Raw genomic sequence first — 21,959 nt, 5'->3', positions numbered from 1 at the left:
CCACGAGGCTTGGAAGCTATTTAAGCTCCAATGCTTACGAGTCTAATGGACCCACTGTAACCAATGGAGTACATGATGTACTAGTAGTCTGGTAAAGTATGCAGTAAAATATCTGCAATATCACGGTAAATACTTGTCCACTGGCGGTGAGAGACGAGAAAAGTTCGGGATTGAGGTGTAGATGAAAGGACTGGATACCTGGCTCCCACTGAAGTAGTTCGACTGGCATCAAAGTGATGGTGGCACCGTATACAGTATGGGTATGTCCATGCTAGACGGACCTGAATCAGGCACTAGGTAATCTCAATTGCCGCGAAAGTGCACTTCGCTGAGGGAGAATGGGAATCCTGTAAGTGTAACTAATTTCACGAAGTAGTAACAGTGCAAAGGTATAACCGGAGAACCTGCAACGATATGTACAAGAATGACGTATAGAATTATGGTCGAAGGAGAATTGTGTAAATTACTTCTATACGTAGGAGGTAACAAAACGCGACCATTCTCTAGGATATTGACAGTTCGAAAACTAACCTCATAGTGCTTTTGTTTAGTGCTGTCTCTATATACGGGATTCCAAAGATTATGTGCTCCGTCCCATACCCATCGCCGTCCGTCGTGCAAAATGGTGTATTCTGCGGGATTCCCATCTCCTCTCTTTAGGCTGCTTCTGGCTTGGTTTTCAGTTGGCTTTGGGTCTTATGGTGATAGATCGACCTAACTTCCCCGTCGTCTGTGCTTTGTTGACTAACGCGAGAGATACGTCAACAGCGATAGCTCACCGGAACCAGTTCTTGACTTGAATAGACATTAGGACCAGCAGATTCACCTGCGCAAGACGTAGGCGAGTAAGCAGGGAGCTTCCCGAGAGATAGCTCTCTTAGAGTTATGATCGGATCGTTCGACAACCCACCCCTCTCTTATAGAAGTACTATCAATCAACTCTGGACCAAAAGTCGTAATACACCTTGAGCAACTCAGGGACGGGCTTGAGTACGATGATGTCCGGATGATCGGCCATCGCTTGGCGGAGGTTTTCCGTGCCATAAGCAGCCATATACTCCCAATCGTCCCACCAAATCCTGTGATCGACTAGTCTCTCTGCTAGAATAGAACTGGATACTTGAATTTGTGAATCTCGATGTTTGGTAAATCTTTTCATCCATTCGGCGGTAGGTATGGAAATGAGAGGAGTAGGGGAATACTCGCTCAAGATATTATAGACCTCCCCAAGGGTTAAGACCTTGTCTTGATCTGGCTGAGTGATATTGAAAGCATGGCCGAGGCTAGCTCTATTTAATGAGATCCGGGATATCGCTGAACAAGCAAAGTCTACCGGTATACAATGAAACCTCTGCTGTGGTGGATGAGGATAACACCCAAGCCGAATACTGTTAGCCATGAGTCTGTTTATAATATCCTCCTTCTTACACGCGCCTGTGCGGCTGTGGCCAGTAACAATTGATGGCCGGTATATGGCGATAGGGAAACCATTCTCAACGGCATCCCAGACAATACTTTCAGCGACAAACTTGCTTTGCGTATAGCCAATACTTTGCGCCACATTTTGAGACTCGACGCGAGGTCGGACATCCTCAGGGACGGGGCCAATAAGGTTTTCGGTGATACCACACGCGGAGATACTAGAGCAATAATGGATAGGCTTCAATCGCTCGGTATTGGCAAGCCGAAGGGTTTCGAGAAGCCCTAGGACATTCGGACCCCTGTGAACGGAGTATGGCAAGGTGTAATTAGCATACCCTACAAAATGAAAGATCACACTGGACCACTGTGCTAAGTGACTGAACGTTTCTGGTCGTAGACCGAGGTTCTTCTTGGCCACATCGCCAGGGATTGCGATAACCTTGGATCTGAAGTCTACTGGAAGCCCGTACTTGGCGAAGGTTTGTCTGATCCTTGTATGGCCCATGTCCGACGTATTTGCCCGAACTAAGCATGCAATCTGCTTGACCTGCGGTAAGGCGATAAGTTCCGACAGTAGGAAGGCACCAAGGAATCCAGTTGCGCCAGTGAAGAAGACATTTCCTTCAGACTCAGAGGTCCAATCTGGTATGTTGCTAGAAATCGGTCGCATTGTTTGACCAAGCGTCAAGTCATCATGGTAACTCGGCTCTTCCTCTGCCCCGTCAGAGTCATCATCTTTGCCTCCACTGCCTTTGTGACCTTTGCGCGTGTGCTTGTCGCGGAGCTTCTGAACAGCGATCTTACCCAGTCCACCGACAGTCCCTGAGTTTGAGACCTCTACTAGCGTAATCTCAATTCCAGCATGGCGGCGGAACCAAGTACGAATCTCGAATGTCATCAATGAATCAATTGGAATATCGGATAATTCCTCTAGGGTGATATCTTCTGGTCGCGACGTGTAGGACGCGATTAATCTTCCAAGTTCAAAGACAATTCTCTCCTCCGTCTCTGGTTGATCGAGCAGCGACGGATTGTTCTTGATGGCTTCCATGTGCTCCCTAAGCTCATCTGCCCTGGAGCCCTCTGTAGGCTGTTCCATGGTAGCAATTATGTTCTTCCATATACCAAACCGCGCCTCTTTCATCCAGTCTGAAGCAAAGTCCGCGGAAGATAGAGCCCGCGTAGTTCCAAGCCCTACAGCGACCTGATTTGGGCAATGAAATCGTTGGGCTAATACCGCAACCTCGACTGCTCGAAGGAATTGCCGCTCGTCTAACACTCGTACTGAATTTGATTGCGACGCTTCCAACGACGGTACGAGCGAGGCCTCTGACGCGTAGCCAATGTCCCCCATAAGGCCGAGGTCAATTGCATGAGCCGGCAAGTGCAGTGACTGGCGATATTTCACAAAAGCGTCCAGAAAGGTATTTGCAGCGCCATAGTTGGCTTGGCCGGGCCAGCCAATGATGCCTGCCATTGAACTGATAAGAAGGAAGAAGTCTAATGGTTTATCCTTCAACACGTGATGAAGGTTCCATGTTCCTTTAACCTTGGGATACAATGCGGCCACCCACTCTTCGTGAACCATATAGTGTAAACTTTGATCCTGTGGGACAAAAGCCATCAGTCAATCCGTAGTCTAACGAAGTCAGTTTGGAATATGTACCTTTAAAACCATTGACAGTTGGATGACCCCTGCAATTGGTGTTTTCGACGCAGAAACGGCACGCCGAACGTCGTCAATGTCTCCTACATTCCCTACAACAGTAGTCGCATCACAGCCCTGGCATTCTAAGGTCTTTATAAAAGAGCTACTTTCGGGGGTATTTGCACCAGTACGTGAAAGGAAGACTAGATGTCTAGCTCCCTTTTCAACCATCCAGGTAGCAACAGCACGGCCGAGACCTCCAAGACCACCGACGAGAAGGTACGATGCGTTTGCCGGGAAATATGCGACCATCTCGTGAATGCGAGCAACTGGAAGCGTCGACGGAAGCTCTGGCATTTTGACGACAATCTTCCCCATGTGCTGTCCGCTTTGCATATACCGGAAGGCCTTTACTACATTTGCAGCATCGAATACAGTAACTGGGCTGATGGGCCCCGCCTTGCCTTCTTGAAAGTATTCCATGACACGTCCAATCATTTCGTGTAGAGCTCCAACATTTCCATCAATGACCTGGAGGAGGTCAACTCCAATAAAAGAGCGGTTATCAAGGAACCTGTCCATCTCCAAAAGGCCGTGTCCCAGAAAGTCTCTTTTCCCAAGTTCGACCATTTTGCCGAACTTCGCAACGCATTGCCAAGATGCATGGAGCAGGTCACCCGACAAAGAGTTGAGGACCAAGTCGACACCGCGACCATCGGTCTTGTGTAATACGCCTTGCACGAAAGACGAACTTCTAGAGTCGAATATATGGTCAGCGGGAATCTTGAAGTTGTCTATGAGATGCCGAGCCTTCTCGTCACTGCCAACAGTCGCGTAGATGACAGCTCCAATTAGCTGACATAGCTGCACCGCACCAAGCCCCACCCCACCACACGCAGAATGTATCAGCACTGATTGCCCTTGCTTGAGGCCGCTGGCGTTTATGAGAGAGTAGACCACAGTACCGTAGACACAAAGTATCGTGGCAGCACCCTCCAGCGAAATATTGTCCGGAATTGGAAGACATCGTTCTGCTCGTACCACCTTTCGAGTGCACATGAGACCAAGCTGGGAGACCATGATTCTATCACCGGGTGAAAATTGGTTGATAGTAGATCCCACTCGTCGCACAATTCCACTAGCTTCCAAGCCGACCTGGGCCATATCCCCCATGAGGCCCATCACTACCATCAGGTCCTATTTACGTTAGATTGAGTGCCATATGTCAAGTATCATGGCATGCAATTCTCACCCTAAAGTTAAGGCCAACATATTTGATATCAACTTCAAGTTCCTCCTTCCCCAAGTCATTTGGCGTTATCTCTGCACAAGTCCACGTCAGGGAACCAAGCATTGCGTAAGCCTCAACATCCAGTACTCTCGGGGCTTGGCTCTCGCCTGCCTCCACTTGTTCCTCAAACGAATTCCACTGGAACCGCGGAGCGTGTACACTTCCCTCCCGGACAGCGAATTCATATTCAGGTGCCGCACTAGGATCATCCGGTTGAGACAAAAGCCGCTCAAATACCTGAACCACAGGTTGGAGGGAGGCCCTGTCTACTTGGTCGATTTCGATGGTAGCAAAGTGAGGCATAATCTCATGTCGAACAGTCCGCGCTAGGCCCAGAACTAACGCGTATCTGGGATCGTCGCACTCCATTTGAACGAATCGTGTGACCCATAGTAGATGACCATCTCCCAGACGCGAAACATACGATTGGAAGCTCTCCAAGTCGGCTGGCGTGAGCTCATGGAAAAAGGGGCCCTCAAGGTCAATCACCGAGATTATGTTTGACCCAGGTGACGGTACTTGCTTTAGTGTGCACCAGCGAACTGAGTACCCCGCCTTTGCAAGGTCTCTCGCGAGATCCCGGGCCCAGTCGTGAATGACAGTACGATAAAGAAGGGAGACCTCTCCTTTCTCGGGTGACATGGCAACAGGTACCCTTGTCAAGATATGTGCATTCAGTTGATACGGGGGTTCATGATCATACCTGAAAGTCTCCACACCTGTAAATCCAGCGTCTACCAGCTTATCGTGCCATTTGTCCACGGAGATATATGGCCGCTCTTCTCGCCCGTCGCCCTCACCCAGCCACCAACCCGGCAAGATACCCATGATATAGTCGATTATTGGGATGGTGCAGGTCAGTTCAATCAGTAGAAGACGGCCACCGGGCGCGAGCAACCTACGGATATTTCGTAGCGTGTCCGAAATTCGTGGGGTTGCATGGATCACATTCGCCGCAATAATCAGGTCATAGCTTTCAGGTTCGAAACCTTGCTCAACCGGATCGCGGCTGATATCAAGGGTAGCGTATTCCATGGCCGGATAAGACTTATACTTTTCCCTTGCTTCTACAAGGAATCCAGGGGATATATCTGTAAATGTATACGTAGAATATAACCTATTGCCGTGGTTCAATGTGAGGCCCTTCAAGGCAATAAGAGTATCTGCGCCAGTACCACCTCCTACTTCTAGGACCCGTAGCTGCGGATAGGAATGCCCGAGTAGGGATGCAAATTCGTGCCAGGATCCTATCATGGCAGATTGCTCGTAAAAGGATTTGAGCGCACCGCCCTCTATCAGTAGATCAATAGGTTCTAGCTGGCCCTCCAAAAGCCTGTGGATTGAACCGAGAATCCGACTGTATAGGACTTGAAATGGATGACCGAAATCTTGTGGTTGCATGGATTTAAGCCCCTCCAACTCCGCAGCACGTTCCGCCGGGCTCAGGGAACAGATATCACTCAGCTCCGGCACTAGCACAGATGCGTTGTCACGCATGTATCTATAGTTAGATGTGATCCAGGATAACCATTTATTCAAATGTGCCTGTGTGGGCTGTAAGGATCTCGTCTGATAATAGTATTCCACGCCATAAAGGCCACCTAGCCTGACGACCCTATGGCGACCCTCCAAGAAGCTCACTGATGAAGAAAACAGTTGTTGCTCAACAGGGACAAAGTCGATGTGAGGACCCCAGTGGATTGTCGCAGCTACCGGAAGCTTGCGGCTCCCCATGTCAGGATCTTGAATGCTGAAGAAAAGGCCATGCTGCAGGGAGAGTACCACTTGATTCTTGGAGACAAGCACCGCATTTCCACGCATCATGCCTCCCGAGGCGTCACAGGACACATCGAGCGACATTGTTCCCCTTCCAATACCTACATAAAGCTCTCCGATGGCCGTCGGAATTGCCAAACGGGTCATTTGGCGAGGGATGCCATGGGTTGCCGCCACACTGAGCAGTTGAAGGCTCTCGTCTATAATAGTCGGGTGGAGCGAGTAGTGACTCACGTATAAGCTTTCATCATCCTGCAACGCCGCAGCAGCTTGATAACTTGACGGACTGGCCGAGATCTGTTCAAGCCCTCTGAATTGGGGACCATATTGTAACCCACGCCTTTCTAAGGCGTTGTACCACTTCTCAGATGTGACGAATCTAGGATATGGCGTGATCTCTTTTGCCTTAAACGTCCGATCCGACGCGGGCCTCACTTGACCAATACAGTGCTTTTTCCACGTGGCATTTTGATAGGCAGATATTGTAAAGTCATACCATACAGAATCAATATTATCAGCAAGCCTTGCTGGTCGGAGAGTTGTTATAATCTCCGTTGCAATAGATGTCTCTAGCGTTAACGCAGCGCGCATAAACATGTTCCTCACTGAATATTCAGTTGACTCAGTTATTTGCCGAATTGCTTCGCCCACCATTGCAACATAGCCTGCACAGGGGAAAACCACATCCTTGCCAATCCTATGGTCTCCAAGCCAAGGAACCTGGTCTATCTGCAGGATATTCCTCCATGACGGTTCAACGCTAGATGACTCAAGCACCCTAGAGCCCAGAAGCTCATGGTGAGGCTCTTGACGTAGTCTCCAATGGTTTGCCAAACGTGATTCATGCCAATATCTCTCACCATGCTTCCAAGTGTAAGGGGGGAGGTCGCGTAGAGCCGCGCCATTGGGCATAATGCCGCCAAGGTCAATAGGAATGCCATGCGTAAACATATGACCGGCCGTCGCCAGGAGGCTTTGCCACTCTCCAGTTCCTCTGCGCAACGTAGGAACATACAATGCAACTCTTTCTTTGTTAGGCTGTGCTTGGAATATTTGCCTCAGGGGACCAGCAAGAGTGGAGTGCGGACCAATTTCCAGAAATAGCTTTACGGGTCCGTTGTTATCCAGGATACCCTGCACTGCGGTCCTGAACAAAACGGGAGATGACAAGTTCTGGGACCAATACGTGGTATCAAGTTTGCTTGGTTCAGTAATCGGCGTTGAAGTTACACTCGAATAAAGAGGAACCATGGAGCTATTGTGACATATATGTGGTGATATCAGTGACTCGTAAATTTGTCTGGTCCCCCGCATATGGTGGGAATGATAGGCAACATCCACCGCAAGACGCCTGTACATTACATTCTCATCATCATTGTGAATTTTGTTGAGAACACGGTCTAAGGCTTCCTTGTCCCCTGATATTGTGGTGCTAATTGGACTGTTTTCACATGCAACAGTCACGCCTTCTTCCAAGAATGTGCGAGCAGTGTCTGGGCTAATACCAACAGCGGCCATTGCACCAGAATGGCTGATGGACAAAGCCTTGATCGCTTGGCCGCGGCAGTAGGACAGGATAATAGCCACACGAGCAGGTATTGCTCCTGAAGCATATGCTGCAGCTATTTCACCACTTGAGTGGCCCACCACCACCGATGGAACGATACCCCACTCCCGTAGCAGATTGACGAGAGCTATTTGAATAGCTGTGCAAAGGGGTTGGGCAAATTCAGCATGTCCCACGCGGCTAATCGACTCATCTTTAGAAAGTTCCTCTGGCCTTGGTGAGTGGGAATGACGCCCGCAGTTTAAAGTAACGGGGATAACATACCTTCAATACTCCAGGGAGGCGCTTCCCTGAGCTCCGTCAAGATCTTGTCCATCTGGTGAATATCCTCGCGGAACTTTGGGAATTTACACATAAGTTCCTTACCCATCGTTGGCCACTGGGCTCCCTGGCCAGTGAATACGAAGACTGGGCATGGAGCCGTGGATTGAGCTTTTTGAAAGGTCGGGAGAGACCCATCCTTGTCAGTTACTGCAAAGGCTCTATAAGGCAGGTGATCTCGTCTTCGCGCAAGGGTGAAAGCTAAATCCTTCAAACGTGATGTATTAGCTTCAATATACTCTGAAATTCTCTCGATTTGCCCATCTAACGATTTCTTTTCCTTTGCCGAGAGAACCAAGAGCTGGTGATCTGGCTCGGAGGCCAATGGTGCTTCTGGACTCGTTTTTCGCAGTACGGAAGATGCAGAGTCTAGTATAACCTGACAGATTTAGTACGCCACATCTCTCTTGCATTGATTCCGAACATATATGCGTACATGAGCGTTGGTTCCCCCAATGCCGAATGAGTTGACGCTGATCCTCTCCTTCCGATCGGCCGGCCACGGTGTTGGCTCCACAGGTACTTGCAGCTTGGCACTCTCGAAAGGAACTATATAAGAAAAGGCCAATTAGTGAGCATATTGCATAGGTCAGCTATCCACAGAATGACATGTAACACCCACTCTTAGGATTCGGTGTGTGGAAGTGCACGTTGGGAGGAATGATCTTGTTCTCTAGTGCCAAGACGCACTTGATAATGCTCGTGATTCCCGACGCACCTTCCGAGTGACCGACATTGGGCTTAACCTTCTTGGGATTAGCAACGATCGGGGTCTTCAAATCAATCAAACATCATCAACAACAACGACAACAACAACGTACGGCTCCAATATATATTCCCTTCTCGCCAAATATGTTGGCCACGCCGGTTGTTTCCGCAGTATCTCCAGCTATGGTACCTGTTCCATGGCATTCGAAAAACGCCGTCTGATGAATATCATCACCTTCGATGTGGGCCTTTTTATACGCTCGTCTAACCAACCTCTCTTGTGCTTTGGAACCGGGTGTGGTAATGGTAGGTGTTCTGCCGTCACAGTTGACCGCTGTTGACCGGATAATGGCACGTATTGGGTCGGCATTGGCTAGTGCATTATCCAATGGCTTGATATAGACTGCATTAACTGCTTCGCCTCTTCCGTACCCATCAGCTGCAGCATCAAATGTTCTGCAGATTCCGCTCGACGAGAGAACCAAGTTCTCTGACATTGTTGTCGTCATGGTCGGGCTCATGATAAGGCTTGTTCCGGCAACAATCGCAGATGAGCATTCCCCGGTGTAAATTGCCTGGCACGCTTCGTGTAAGCCAACCATGGACGACGAACAACCTGTTCGGACTGTGACACTGGGCCCTGTCAAATCGTATTCGTATGAAAGTCGGTTCGACAACGCAAAATCACCAGCGCTCATGACCCGATATCTATCGTGTTGCTGTGTGTCCTTACTCAAGAGATCCAGCCAATCTTCCCCGAAGACGCCAACGAAGCATCCAATATTCGTACCCTGCCAGTTCGTCTGGCCGGCATTTTCCATGCATTCCCAGACTACTTCCAGCAGTAGCCTCTGTTGGGGATCGAGTTTCTCTGCTTCAACTTTACTTATACCGAAGAACCCGACATCTAGTTCCGCAATATCCTGCTCTAAGAAGTAGCCATGTTTGGTCCGGACAGCACCTTCGCGTGCCTCGTCGTAGAATGCATCAACGTTGTACCTCGTTTCAGGGACCCTACATAGGCCATCGCGCTTGTTGACAAGAAAGTCCCAGAATTCACTTCCCGATCTTACTCCACCAGGAAGTCTCATCCCCATCCCCACAATGGCGATAGGGAAGGGGACCGGGTCCTCCCTGACATTGTCGACAACGTACTCTGTCACTCTGTCCCTATTCAACCAGACTGGAGTCGGCCTGTGGACTGAGCTGGGATCTTTAACTTCCGCGACTTCTGGAAATGCTACATTGCTGCAGCATTGTTCCATGCTTGCAGAAATATTCAGAGAAACAAGGCCGACTTTTCTGGAGATGGGTTATCAGCGGCTGCTGAGATGGAACAGCCGTATGAGGGGGGAAGCTATAACAAAGAGGGGTATATTCCTTTAACTAGTAGGCTATAGGTACGTTAGTTATACAGTTCAAATGAGCATTTTTGATATAACCTCTCTTCAGCCCCATCACGTCGTACATGTTAGTAGACATGCGGTATATTCTGTATGCGTGGATGCCTACATTTATTATGGTTGGTTCTCGGTGGTCGTTCCGCCTACCTCTACAGCCGCTTTCTTGTATCCCTCATGCTACAACCCGCAATGTGCTCTTTCATTCATAAAATCCACACATCTGATCTACATGTCATGCCTTATAGATAGGCTGTGCAAGAAGCGCAACTCCTGTATAGACCAGGGTATTATGTCGGTCTTCCAGGGCATCTACATTCTACTTATTATCCTCTTTCGCTAGGCCAGCCTAGCTACAATAGCCAGAACTTAGCTTTCGAGGTTCTCGTATATGTTTAATTTCCCGACAAGCCCTTCAATCCCCGGTTATCTTGCGTTAAGTGCCGGTGGCTACGTCGGGATATTTTGACCTTCACGTACGGCTACTTTCTACCGACAGGATATACTGCTGTCGTGACACGAACACAGGTACTACATTGCACACAACTATACCTGGTCATTGAGTAACAAAGGCATTGGGACCGGATACATTAATATTTATCTGAAAATTATGGAACCAGCCTACACGTTGCTCTGACAAAGCGGGCAAGGCTACTCAGTATACATGGTGCTCGGTGGTGTTTTCGAGGTCACTTGTCTTGTTCCGCCTAGCATAGTAGACATATCCGGACCTCCCTTGGTATATGATTATTTTAATATGTGATATCACTCTAAGCTGAGGCTGTTGTCTTCAATGTGCGAGATTCAGTACATGCACCTTATATTTGATGGCCGAGGACCTATACCAATCTAGACACGCGGAGCACTTCGTAATATGTATTAGCAAATGAATAGTTACTACCAACATTTTAAACACAACTTGGAGAGAAGACATCACGATATACACTGTATTAGTGGCTAGACACAAAGGTAACCTAATTCTCACAAGAAAAGCCAGAAAATACATCCATCAACTTCAGCAGTTCACCCCAGCGTGGATCCTTCTGGATCTCAATACTGCCATCCGGCGTCATGACCTTATACTCATCACATTCCTTCGTTCCGTAGGAATAGTCATTGTCTCCGTTGACGAAGGCCACCAAGTCGCCAATCCAAGTATCCATCAACTGTCGCTCGGCAGGGTTCGGGCCATGCATCACAGAGTAACTAAATAGAAAACGTTAGAAAGTTATTCGTTTAAGAAGGAAGACCGAGGGATCTTCCAAGTCTCATACTCACTTCCATATTGGTTTATCCATCGCGTGGCTCACTCCGAATGCAGCAGGGGCTACTTTTTCGGTAATGAACGACATGCGGTATGCAATAAGGTACCGCCACACATCTTTAATATCCACCCCATGTTGTAGTAAGTTATGAACCAAGAACCGCGACGGAGCTCGGACCTGACCATCGGAGATGATTCGTCCAAACACAGCTTCCCAATCCTGTTTTCGGTCAGAGTCAGGAAGAGGGTAATGCTGCAACAATCGAGATGTCGTCGATGGGGAATAATAATTGGAAACCTGTAACTCTAGCGACGCTTTGTTGGCCTGTGGACCATTAGTCACGGCATATAATGTTTCCTCGTTTAGAACTTCTCCGATTAATAAACGCAGCTGACGTCTCTTAAACTCATTTGCAAACGACCCATCCCGATAGTATTTGAAAATGCCAGGGTGGATGAAAACACCATCAGTCACGGGTCGAAACGTGTGATGCTTCAGTTTCATAACCGCATCACACAACTGCTCAGCATCAATCTGGCGCAGTCTCTGAAGCTTTTCAGGCCCTGATGTGTCTGGTGATATCTTAAAATATTCACATAGTTCATCAAACTGAGGTTGACAGTCTTCCGGGGTTTTTGGTTGAGTTGGAATCGCGTTAGAATACATCACTAGTCGTCGAAAATGATTCCGGGCAGACTCGTCCATCGATCCCCGAAAATCGTACAGCGTTTGCACCTGAACGGCGTAGGCGCCCGCGCTGCGTCCCGACAAGGTAATATTCTCAGGATCCCCGCCGAAGGCCGAGATATTGTTATAGACCCACTCCATTGCCAGTCGCTGGTCCCAAAGGCCGTAATTGCCCACCTCTTGTCCACCGGATTCCTCTCTCAATGCTTCACCAGCCAGAAATCCGAACACATTGAGACGGTAACCCACTGCGACAAATACAGCATTCAACTGACCCGTAGAGATAAGTTCGGTCGGATCCATCGACTCTTCCTGACTGGGGTCACCGATCTGGAACCAGCCGCCATGGAACCAGATCATCACCGGCCATTTCGGGTTCGTCTCGTTGGACTTTTCGACCGGTGTCCAGATATTCAGGCGCAAACAGTCCTCCCCAAAGATATGTTGCGGAAGTTGTTTCTTCACCGAGGCGGAGTAGCTGGATTGTAAGCAGACTTTTCCGAACTTTGTCGCATCGTGTGGGGTACCGTCCGGAGACGAGTATGAGAAAGATTCTGGCAATGGTCGTGGTTTTCGCCATCGATACTCACCCGTCGGTGGTAGAGCGTATGGAATGTCAACGTATCGTCGAGATTTGTTGTCAAATTGGAGGCCGCGAATTTTCCCAACATTATTGGCTAATTCTACTTCGCATTCAGCTGATTGGTAACCAGAAAGTACGTTTCCCATTTTGCTTTTCTTTTGGCCTTTGACGTTGTTTTTGAGGGTGATGAATGGGAGGATCACAATATATATTCTTACTACACTATGAGTAGAACAATGATGGAACTTTAATATTGAGGCACAACAGACGTTAAACAAATTGACAGAAAGACTATATATAAGAAGTTAAAATCCTCAGAAGTTAAGAAAAATAAGGAAAAATAAAAGTAGTTATTCATTGAATTAGGAATTCGCAATGGGTCTCGCGACTCGTTGCGCTGCCCCGGTCAGGTGCAATACGTGACGAGGGAGCAATATGATTGGCCCGTTTAATCGACCGGCACGGGGGAGGTAAAAATGTGGAGGGCAGGTTTTGATGATTGATACCAAACACCTGCTTGGCGAGTCACTCCTTATCTTCCCCACCTGATAACGATAAGAACTTCAACGAAAGTCAAAAAATACCAGCATGCAGAGTACAGGGTCTTCCTAGGTGCAATGGATCAGGGTGATGCTGTTCGGCCCCGTCGGAAACGCGTAGAGCGCGGCAAACGCTCGAAAGATGGTGGGTTTAACCAGGACTTATCCGCGACGGAGATCAATACTGACATGAATCTGATATTGAGGCTGCCGTACCTGTGTTGGTAAAAGGGTTAAGTGTGACGAGGAGCGTCCTATTTGCGGACGTTGTGTGCGTCTTCACTTGGTGTGCGAATGGGCACCCCCGCGACCTCCTTTGTCTTCGAGACGGAGGGGTTTGAGGCCAATAAAACATAGGAACAGCGAGTCATGGACTCCTCCACCAATCTTGCCAAACTCTAAGTTACCTTGCCTGCCAGGGGAGATGTCCAGCATTAGTCCGTCCTCCAAGGGAAGCGGTGGGCTGTATTCACAGATATTAAACGAAGACAAATATGATGCAAGAGGTACTAAGGGACACGCTAGAGAACAGGTATTCGTACCAGAAATGGGTACTTCGTCGTCTCTGTCGTCTTTCAACTCCACAGACTCTTGCATCATTGGACTAGTGGGAAGCGCTTCGCCTATTATATCGTTACCTACACCAGAACAACAAGTTGATGAAGAGTCCACACCAAGTCTTCCGGTGACTAGGCTGGGGCTCCAAGCTGGTATCCAGGAAGAATACCACGTGCTACATGAATACCACCCAAACAGCTTGTTGGACCCAATACCCCTGCTGTTTATGAATTGCATGCGAAACATCCCAACACATGATGTCGATGATATGCAGGCATTGTCTTTTCATCGAACTGTTTTTGGGCCATTGAAGTCAACGCGTGACCCCGCCCACTCAGCCCAATCTCTTTTCGTTGATTATGTTGTCGACAAGCAAATGGCGCTTCACTTCCTCCTCGCCGTCGCTCATAGTGAACTGTCACTATACTATGATAATGGGCTTGTTCTACCCCAAAAGTCTTGCCTGCACTTCCATCAAGGTACAAAGTTGCTCCGGTATGCTTCAACTCCGCGAGGGCCAACTGACCATGTTAACATGATGCTCTCTTTTTTGTATATGTACATGTTCTGGATGCGACGCGACAAACCAGCCCCACAAAAGTTGGGAGAACTGAGTCGAACAGTAGTGGAATATGTGCGGACTTATAAGGTGGATGAGCTCTGCACTAATGATGACGTGAATCTCTTCCCGGAGACTTTCACTGCTGGACTGTTAATTCCAGATCAAGTCCTTCTCGCGCGAATTTTCACGTATGTCTACGATCGCGACGGTTTCTGCTCCTTCTTCGGATGTGGTGGCTCCTTCGCTACATTTGTTAATGAGGACTACTTTAAGATGCGTAAAATATGGAGGCTCTCGCGGACCGTATTTCTTTTGTTCCCCGAAGAGAACAGGATTACCAGTGGCAGCTTGCCGGAGGTTCACGAAGCGGCGATATTAGAGCTTTATTTCATGCTCATTAGTATCCACCATGAAATCAATATCCACAGCCAAACTGGGGGGCTACATCGGCATGGTAACGAACGACGGTTAAAACAGCACCTAAATGAGCTGAAAAAGGTACATAAGGTCGCAAATGCAATTTTTAAGTGTCGTAGGATTTGACTGATCCAAAATAGGAATACGCTTGTCTCTTTTCGCTGGTCACAAATAGCGAATCACCGAACACTTATCGTGCGTCTTTAATGGAGTGCGTTACTGTGACTTTTTTCTATGCTCTGCAAATATACCTGCATCGGAGCTGCGAATCGGCCTTCGGCACTGACCCTATTCCTGAAGAGGTCACCTGCGCTCTCGGCTCATTGGTTACTGCTGCATATAATGCAGTGTCCATTGGGCCCATCCAATTGCTGGAAAGGTTTCAATGGTCTCTGTTCATTTGGGGGGTCGAGACACGCGATCCTGTGCATCGAGAGTGGATCATAACCCATCTTTCAGACCCCGCACTCAAGAGAGTTTTCCAACTCGTCGAGGAAGCAACGAGACATGCTCCAGTAACCATGCACAACCTCCGACAAATAGTTGGTGGTGAGCCGCGATAAGACTGTTTAGCTGCAGCAATTTGCATTTTTTTTTTCTTCCTCTTTCTCCTGGCATCCCTGTAGCCTTGGCGTCCTCAATGAACATCTCCTTCATACGGTTGGTCAACGCTGTTCGATTGACACCCGATAGTCTGTCACGAGAGGCCTACTATCTCTTTGGGGTGAAGGTCAACAAGCTGGGGTTTTGACCGCGATTTGCGGGGGTGGAGACGGTGCTTTAAAAGCCGGAGGCGGGAGTCCGCCACTCACGCTTCGCCCCGACCTCGGCCCTCTCCCGTCGACTAAACAAGCCAATCATGTCGTCCTGACTTCCGGTGTAGGTAGGGTATCATCTCCACACCGAAGGCAAGGGGCTATCAATTGACGGGACCTACGTAATGGCCACGCTTCAACCGAGTACTTTCGTCTGCCGTTTCTTATCCAACAACTTAATTCAATGTATCTATTCTTGTCGACTCTTCTGTATAAATTCGGGATGCCCGACCCGGTAACTTGACTCTCCCGTCTCGCCTATCTTGGCATCGAGTTTGTTTCTGCACTCAACCGCAAACCGCTGTTGTTGCCTGTCATGGCAGAAATGCCGCGGTCTTCCATTGACCAGGAAGCAAAATGTATCGTGCCCCCAGACATTGTCGACGGACAGAAAGAGCGTGGATCGGTAGACATCCTTGGCCCGGAGGAGGAAAAGAGACTGGTAAGGAAGATCGATCTACAGTGAGTTAACTTGACGATATTTATGGTGGACTTACCTCACTCACAGCATTAGTTTGATGCCACTCCTGATCATTAGTTACGGCCTCCAGTTCCTGGACAGTCAGTATAACATCATCCGCTCGATTAAGGTGGCGTCCGATGCTTATAATACCCACAGAGACGAGTCTATCCTACAGTGCGATCCTTGGATTGAAGGATGATCTGGTATCTTATCACTAGTCCCCGGGAGGTTGGCATCTATACTGACTACCGATAGAACCTTGTCGGACAAGAATATAGTTGGGCATCCAGTATCTTTTACATCGGCTATCTCGCGGCTTCGTACCCGATTTCTCTTGGATTTGTCAAGTTCCCTCTGGGAAAATATCTTAGCTTACTCATGTAGGTTGAGCTTTTCGATGATAATTTGATCTCGCTAAGAAAGTCTAGTTTCCTCTGGGGCGCTATGTTGACTCTCCATGCTGTTGCTCAAAATTACGCCGGGCTCATGGTCTTGCGAACCTTCCTGGGCGTGTTTGAGAGCGCTATCAGCCCAGGTTTCTCATTGATAACTGGAATGTGGTACACACCACAGGAGCACGTTTCTCGCCACACATTTTGGTTCGCAGGAAATGCCAGTTTCAGCATCATCGGGTCGCTGATTGCTTACGGTATTGCGCATTATCACGACCACTTCCCACCATGGAAGGTTTGCCTACCCTTCCGCCCGCATCTGTCCATAAATGAACTTACCAAGTGCGTAGATACTATTCCTTATTTTTGGCCTAATAACCGTGGCATGGTCAATTGTATTGTGGTTTTACCTGCCGGACTCTCCATCGGATGCTCACTTCCTTTCTTCTTCTGAACGTGAATTTGCTTCCCTGCGACCGAAAAAGTTCCAACGAACGACTCAAACGAGGAAATGGGACCGAAACCAATTCATTGAATCTTTCACAGATTTTAAAACATGGTGGTTGCTGATTTTCTCATTCGTCATCTGTGTTCCAAATGGGGGCACGACTAGCGTATGTATATCCCACGCTTGGGCTTTAGTCCTTTTTTCTACTATCGGTGTTTAATTATGAGGCTTGTGCTTCAAACAGAAAGCTGACAATCTGAAGTTCCAATCTCTCCTGATCGCTGGTTTTGGCTACGATAAATACCAAACCATTCTCATGGGTCTTCCCGCTTCGGCATTTCAGTTGGCAGTGATCTTACTGGCCACTGTATTCTGCATGAATGTTCGCAAGTCCCGCTTAATTGCAATGGTTTTGGTATTAGCTATGGCCCTGGCAGGTATCCTTATGGTCAAGTTGATTCCATCGGAACAGAAGCTGTCCCGGCTAGCTGGGTACTGGCTGACTTCGGCGATCTCGCCAGTTTTTCCGCTCATGTTGTCCCTCCACGCAAGCAACACGGCTGGATTTACCAAAAAGTCGACCGTTGCTGCATTGATCTTTGTAGGCTATTGTGTTGGAAACCTGATAGGACCGCAATTTTTCAAGAACTCGGAAGCACCATACTATCCCGTAAGTGACCATCGCGCCCGCTATCAATAAGGCAAAAGAAATGCTGACGCGCACGCTCTATTAATAGACTGCCTACACCACTATTGTAATTTGCCATGCTATATCTGTGGCCTTGGCGATCGTGTTTCGCGTCTACTTGGGGTGGGAGAATAGGCGACGTGATAAGGAGCAGGGAGTGCATATTAATCCGGAAGAAACTCGTGAAATTGATCTACACACGGACGAGGCCTTGGACCATGCTGATGAGACGGATATCCAGAACCGCAGCTTTAGATACATTGTTTAGGCTTTCACCCATAGGAAAGTCAAGCGTACATGCACATAATTCACGAAAACACATACGTCCAATGTAGACAACTCGTTGTCCAATATATATAGACCATTTATAGAAGTGTCAACACCTCAAATGTTATTTCTGAACATAAAGAAATCCAGCTGGTAATAGATAGAGAAGGACAGTACAAAAGAACGGCTAGGAAGAAAGGGAATTGGAAGAAATCTTGGAGCGTATACTGCGAGAAAGACAGTCCAAGTATCCCTCACACACAACAGCAAATATCAGTTTAGAAGAGGACCACATATTGGTCCGACGTAGATAGAGCTCTACGCATTGGAAGGCGCAACCGACCTCATGGAAATAGTGATCACTTCTTCATCCGAGTCCGTGACGTTCCAGTAGAGATCATAGCTTCCGTCCTCATCGTGCGACGAACTTTTCTTGACAGAGAACAAGGAGGTGTACTCCCCAGACTCATTCTCAACCAGTAGAAAGTTACCATACCAGACAAATTTGTTGGTGACTTGGTTCGAAGAAGGATCGCTGGTAAAGCCCATCTCCTTGTCATTGGAGTTCGGACCAGGAACGAAAAGCGATACATCCGTGAAACCGGCCGCAGACGCAGTACTGGTTGTGTTTGGATTCCCGATGAGCTCATTATTGCTGTCCTTGTCGACTGAAGGATTGGTTAGATTGACATGAATAGCGGCAGGAGACGCGCGACTTACAGGCGACTGGGGCGACGTCGGTTCCATTCTCGGGAGTCCTTGGGCTTACGACAGCGCTACCTGTACGTGTGATTCAGTATATCTTTAAACGGATCTCACGAGGATAATAGAAACTAATGTTTCTCACCATCAACGTAATAAAGGGGAAGTCCTCCCACGTTCTCGCCATAGGCGTAAAGGCCAAACTTCTGAGCAGCCGAGGCCGTACCAACGACCGCTGCCAAAGAGCAGAACCAGAGAGGTGCCTTGAAAGACAACATATTTTCTGTAGATTACAGAGGCCTGTCAAAAATGGGAACCGGAACTATCGGAGATTGGTATGAATGACCATAAAGAAAACCGGGTTCCAATCTTCTTATGATAAGTTGGGGCTCCTTTAGCCGGATCAATCTCCCCTATGGCTACATTATTTTAGATGCTTCTAGCCCCGATACTTGCTTTTTAGTGGTAGATGAATACGCAAAACTATGTTCTATATTGGTGATTCCCGATCAAGCTAAGTCAGTAGTTTCGGCATATCGCCGTCGTTATACTTCCGACTATCTATGCCTGTTCCTGAAACATCGTCGTTTGGTTCATCCCACACCAACCCAATCGCGATAGTTAAGCGGGACCTTGACCCATAGCATGAGGGATACGTACGCCACTAACCGGAATAGAAGATTTTATGCTGATCGCCAAAATCATGCTTTGTGGTAGATCGGCGTTTGAGTGGATCCGTCGGCGGGAGAATGCGCGTCGTTGACGTTTGTTCTTCGGCCACAACTAGGATCTTGTCTTGCGCATAGGGCTGGGCAAAGGCTAACTCTATCCTATAAAGAACAAGGCAAATATTCCTCGACTATATGAGGAGCTTCTAAGGCAGATAGGTCTACCCCACCACGGTCATGCAGTACCTTTACCGCAGCAGGATGTAGGCGTATTGCGTAGGCCCATGTTCATAAGTGGTTCCTCTGCAGACGTGGGGAACGACTACGCTGCGGGATAATTGTCCAATCAATGGGGTGCAGTGTTTGTATCTAGATAATTATAGAAATTTCTTATCGGCAATAACGTACAATTGGACGGGTAGATGGTGATCCGAGTAGTTCACTTGATTTTTCCTGTTGTCAAAGCTTGGGAGAGCGGATAAGCTCCACCTACCGCCGATAGAGGCATCCGGTCTTTTACGGCCAATATAGGTTTGCCAAAGAGCATTCAGCCTTGCTCCACTCTGTCTAGACATGCTGTGTGGAGGCTTTTCAGCTCGTCTCGACAGGTCGTGTTTTCCGTCCACGTACTTCACTTGGCCAGTTTCTAGATGTCCAATGAGATTCGGCCAATATGTGCTGATCCTTGTTAGAGGATATGATAGTTGTGCTTCGCTAATTTGATCCCATATGATAATGCTGAGTGTTCTAGGATAATGGCCTCGGTGGTAAGCCATATAAGCAGGTGTTTCCAATGTTTCAATAACAATTGGAAACACCAACTCATTGTCACTCTCTTTGTTATGGTATCCGACAACACTCGTTAGCAGTGGAAGACAACATGAAATTATCGTTCTTTTGTCTAATTCCTAGCATTTTAGCTGCTACTGCTACAATCATCCCCTCGTTCTTAGCTCGAGACTCTGTCTCCGCGTCACTCTCTTCTTCAGCATCTCTTAGTACTTCTTCCTCTGGTGCCTGCACAGGAAACACTGCCAGCAATCGCGAGCAATGGTGCAGCTATGATATAAATACAGACTATACTACTACCACTCCTGAGACGGGTGTCATTCGAGAATATTGGTTTGACCTCGAACATGTCACCGTGGCTCCGGATGGACGGTCCCGGTTCGCCCTAGCCATCAACGGTTCTATCCCCGGCCCTACCATTGAAGCAGACTGGGGTGATACTGTGGTTGTGCATGTCAACAACAAGCTACCTAGCTCTGTTAGGAATGGCACCAGTATCCATTTCCACGGAATCCGCCAATACTACACAAACCCCTCGGACGGTGTAGTCTCCATCACCCAGTGCCCAACTGCTCCGAACAGCACCATCACCTACAAGTGGAGAGCTACTCAGTATGGCTCGACCTGGTACCATTCGCACATTGGTCTCCAGGCTTGGGAGGGCGTGTTCGGTGGCATCAGGATTAATGGCCCTGCTAGTGCCAACTATGATGTGGATAAGGGATTCATCATCCTGAATGACTGGGACATCAATACAGTAGATCAGCTGTTCGATAGCGCACAGCTCGATGGACCCCCGGAACTCGATTCTGGCTTGATCAATGGGATGAATGTCTTCGGGAAAGATGGATATGCTAATCAGACGGGTGCAAGATGGAATACATCCTTCACAGAAGGAGAGTCTTATCGATTCCGTCTGGTCAATGCGGCCTGCGACAGCCATTTCAAATTCATGATCGACAACCATACTATGACGGTCATCGCCAATGACCTGGTTCCCATTGAACCGTACAATACTACCGTTCTCGATATTGCAATGGGTAGGTCCACTTCTATAATGGTCACATCGTACACTCACTAATCATGGATACAGGACAACGCTACGACATCATCGTCCGCGCAGACAAAGCCTCCATCGCCAAGAACTTCTGGCTGCGTGCCATTCCCCAGGAAGCGTGCTCCGAGAACCAGAATCCCACCAATATCAAAGGAATCGTATACTACGGCTCTTCTCCCTCCAGACCAACCACAACGGGATATTCCTACACAGATGCCTGCGATGACGAGGACATATCTAATCTCGTCCCGATCGTCAATCCCTACGTAGTAACTTCCAACCCGTTATACAACGAATCCGAACCCGTGGGCCTAGGCAAGAACTCCCAGAGCCTCTATCGCTGGAAGTTGAACAGTACCTCCATGCACGTTGCCTGGGAGGACCCAACTCTCCTGGAGATCTACCGCAACCACACCTCCTTCACCAATACCAGTGGTGTAGTCCAGCTTCCTCGTGCAGACGAATGGGCCTTTGTCATCATTGAGACCACCCTATCCGTGCCCCATCCGATCCATCTCCACGGACATGACTTCGTCGTCCTCTCCCAGGGAAGTGGAACCTACAGCGCAGGCGACATCACAACGAACAACCCCCCTCGACGTGATACGGCCATGCTTCCAGCAAACGGCCACCTAGTCATTGGTTTTGTGACTGATAACCCGGGAGCGTGGTTGATGCACTGCCATATTGGCTGGCATACGGAGGAAGGTTTTGCCATTCAATTTGTGGAGCGATACTCAGAGATCCAGGATTTGATTGATTATGATTCGCTCCACTCGAACTGCCAGAACTGGGAGACTTATCAGAGCGGGAAGAGCCATGCTATTGAGGATGATTCGGGCATTTAATTCTGTCGTTCCTTTAACATTCACTATCTCATATGTATGTACGTGAGCGTGCACGCTTCCTTTCTTGCCAACTACCTA

At 48.3% G+C, this 21,959-nt stretch overlaps 6 protein-coding genes across 6 annotated transcripts; 3 read left to right on the top strand and 3 right to left on the bottom strand.

Annotated features, from left to right (window-relative positions):
- Window positions 1-931: 931 nt before the first annotated feature.
- On the bottom strand, window positions 932-9,998 carry BDV38DRAFT_283095 (uncharacterized protein; the record flags this gene model as incomplete). Its single annotated transcript, XM_032059962.1, has 7 exons — window positions 932-3,028; window positions 3,089-4,267; window positions 4,323-7,912; window positions 7,969-8,404; window positions 8,462-8,574; window positions 8,648-8,798; window positions 8,847-9,998. 7 exons carry the CDS (start codon window positions 9,996-9,998, stop codon window positions 932-934), a joined length of 8,718 nt encoding a protein of 2,905 aa, XP_031913317.1.
- Window positions 9,999-11,095: 1,097 nt separating this feature from the next.
- BDV38DRAFT_246967 (Alpha/Beta hydrolase protein) lies at window positions 11,096-12,937 on the bottom strand. Its single transcript, XM_032054611.1, has 2 exons — window positions 11,412-12,937; window positions 11,096-11,339 (listed from the first exon to the last, which is right to left on the bottom strand). The coding sequence occupies exons 1-2, from the start codon at window positions 12,812-12,814 to the stop codon at window positions 11,108-11,110; spliced, it is 1,635 nt and encodes a 544-aa protein (XP_031913316.1). The 5' UTR covers window positions 12,815-12,937; the 3' UTR covers window positions 11,096-11,107.
- An 817-nt stretch (window positions 12,938-13,754) lies between these two features.
- Window positions 13,755-15,307, top strand: BDV38DRAFT_283093 (uncharacterized protein; the record flags this gene model as incomplete). Its single annotated transcript, XM_032059961.1, has 2 exons — window positions 13,755-14,825; window positions 14,885-15,307. The coding sequence occupies 2 exons, from the start codon at window positions 13,755-13,757 to the stop codon at window positions 15,305-15,307; spliced, it is 1,494 nt and encodes a 497-aa protein (XP_031913315.1).
- Window positions 15,308-15,875: 568 nt separating this feature from the next.
- On the top strand, window positions 15,876-17,818 carry BDV38DRAFT_283092 (major facilitator superfamily domain-containing protein; the record flags this gene model as incomplete). Its single annotated transcript, XM_032059960.1, has 8 exons — window positions 15,876-16,021; window positions 16,074-16,120; window positions 16,179-16,225; window positions 16,278-16,402; window positions 16,451-16,709; window positions 16,765-17,028; window positions 17,125-17,532; window positions 17,600-17,818. 8 exons carry the CDS (start codon window positions 15,876-15,878, stop codon window positions 17,816-17,818), a joined length of 1,515 nt encoding a protein of 504 aa, XP_031913314.1.
- A 317-nt stretch (window positions 17,819-18,135) lies between these two features.
- BDV38DRAFT_283091 (uncharacterized protein) lies at window positions 18,136-18,797 on the bottom strand (the record flags this gene model as incomplete). Its single annotated transcript, XM_032059959.1, has 3 exons — window positions 18,136-18,485; window positions 18,538-18,597; window positions 18,665-18,797. The coding sequence occupies 3 exons, from the start codon at window positions 18,795-18,797 to the stop codon at window positions 18,136-18,138; spliced, it is 543 nt and encodes a 180-aa protein (XP_031913313.1).
- Window positions 18,798-19,945: 1,148 nt separating this feature from the next.
- On the top strand, window positions 19,946-21,881 carry BDV38DRAFT_293005 (Cupredoxin; the record flags this gene model as incomplete). The annotated part of the gene is made up of 2 exons (XM_032062142.1): window positions 19,946-21,016; window positions 21,070-21,881. The coding sequence occupies exons 1-2, from the start codon at window positions 20,068-20,070 to the stop codon at window positions 21,879-21,881; spliced, it is 1,761 nt and encodes a 586-aa protein (XP_031913312.1). The 5' UTR covers window positions 19,946-20,067.
- Window positions 21,882-21,959: the final 78 nt, after the last annotated feature.

This window comes from Aspergillus pseudotamarii, assembly GCF_009193445.1.
Source record: "Aspergillus pseudotamarii strain CBS 117625 unplaced genomic scaffold BDV38scaffold_28, whole genome shotgun sequence".
NCBI lineage: Eukaryota > Fungi > Ascomycota > Eurotiomycetes > Eurotiales > Aspergillaceae > Aspergillus > Aspergillus pseudotamarii.
The sequence above is the reverse complement of the archived record's forward strand: the minus strand, read 5'-3'. Positions and strand labels throughout refer to the sequence as shown.

Bases quoted from the DNA above. Each gene is read 5' to 3' on its own strand.
- BDV38DRAFT_246967 (XM_032054611.1), bottom strand. From the start codon at position 12,814: ATGGGAAACGTACTTTCTGGTTACCAATCAGCTGAATGCGAAGTAGAA. The intron at 11,340-11,411 runs GTGAGTATGAGA...TTTTCTATTTAG, and splicing joins ATGGATAAACCAATATGGAA to TTACTCTGTGATGCATGGCC.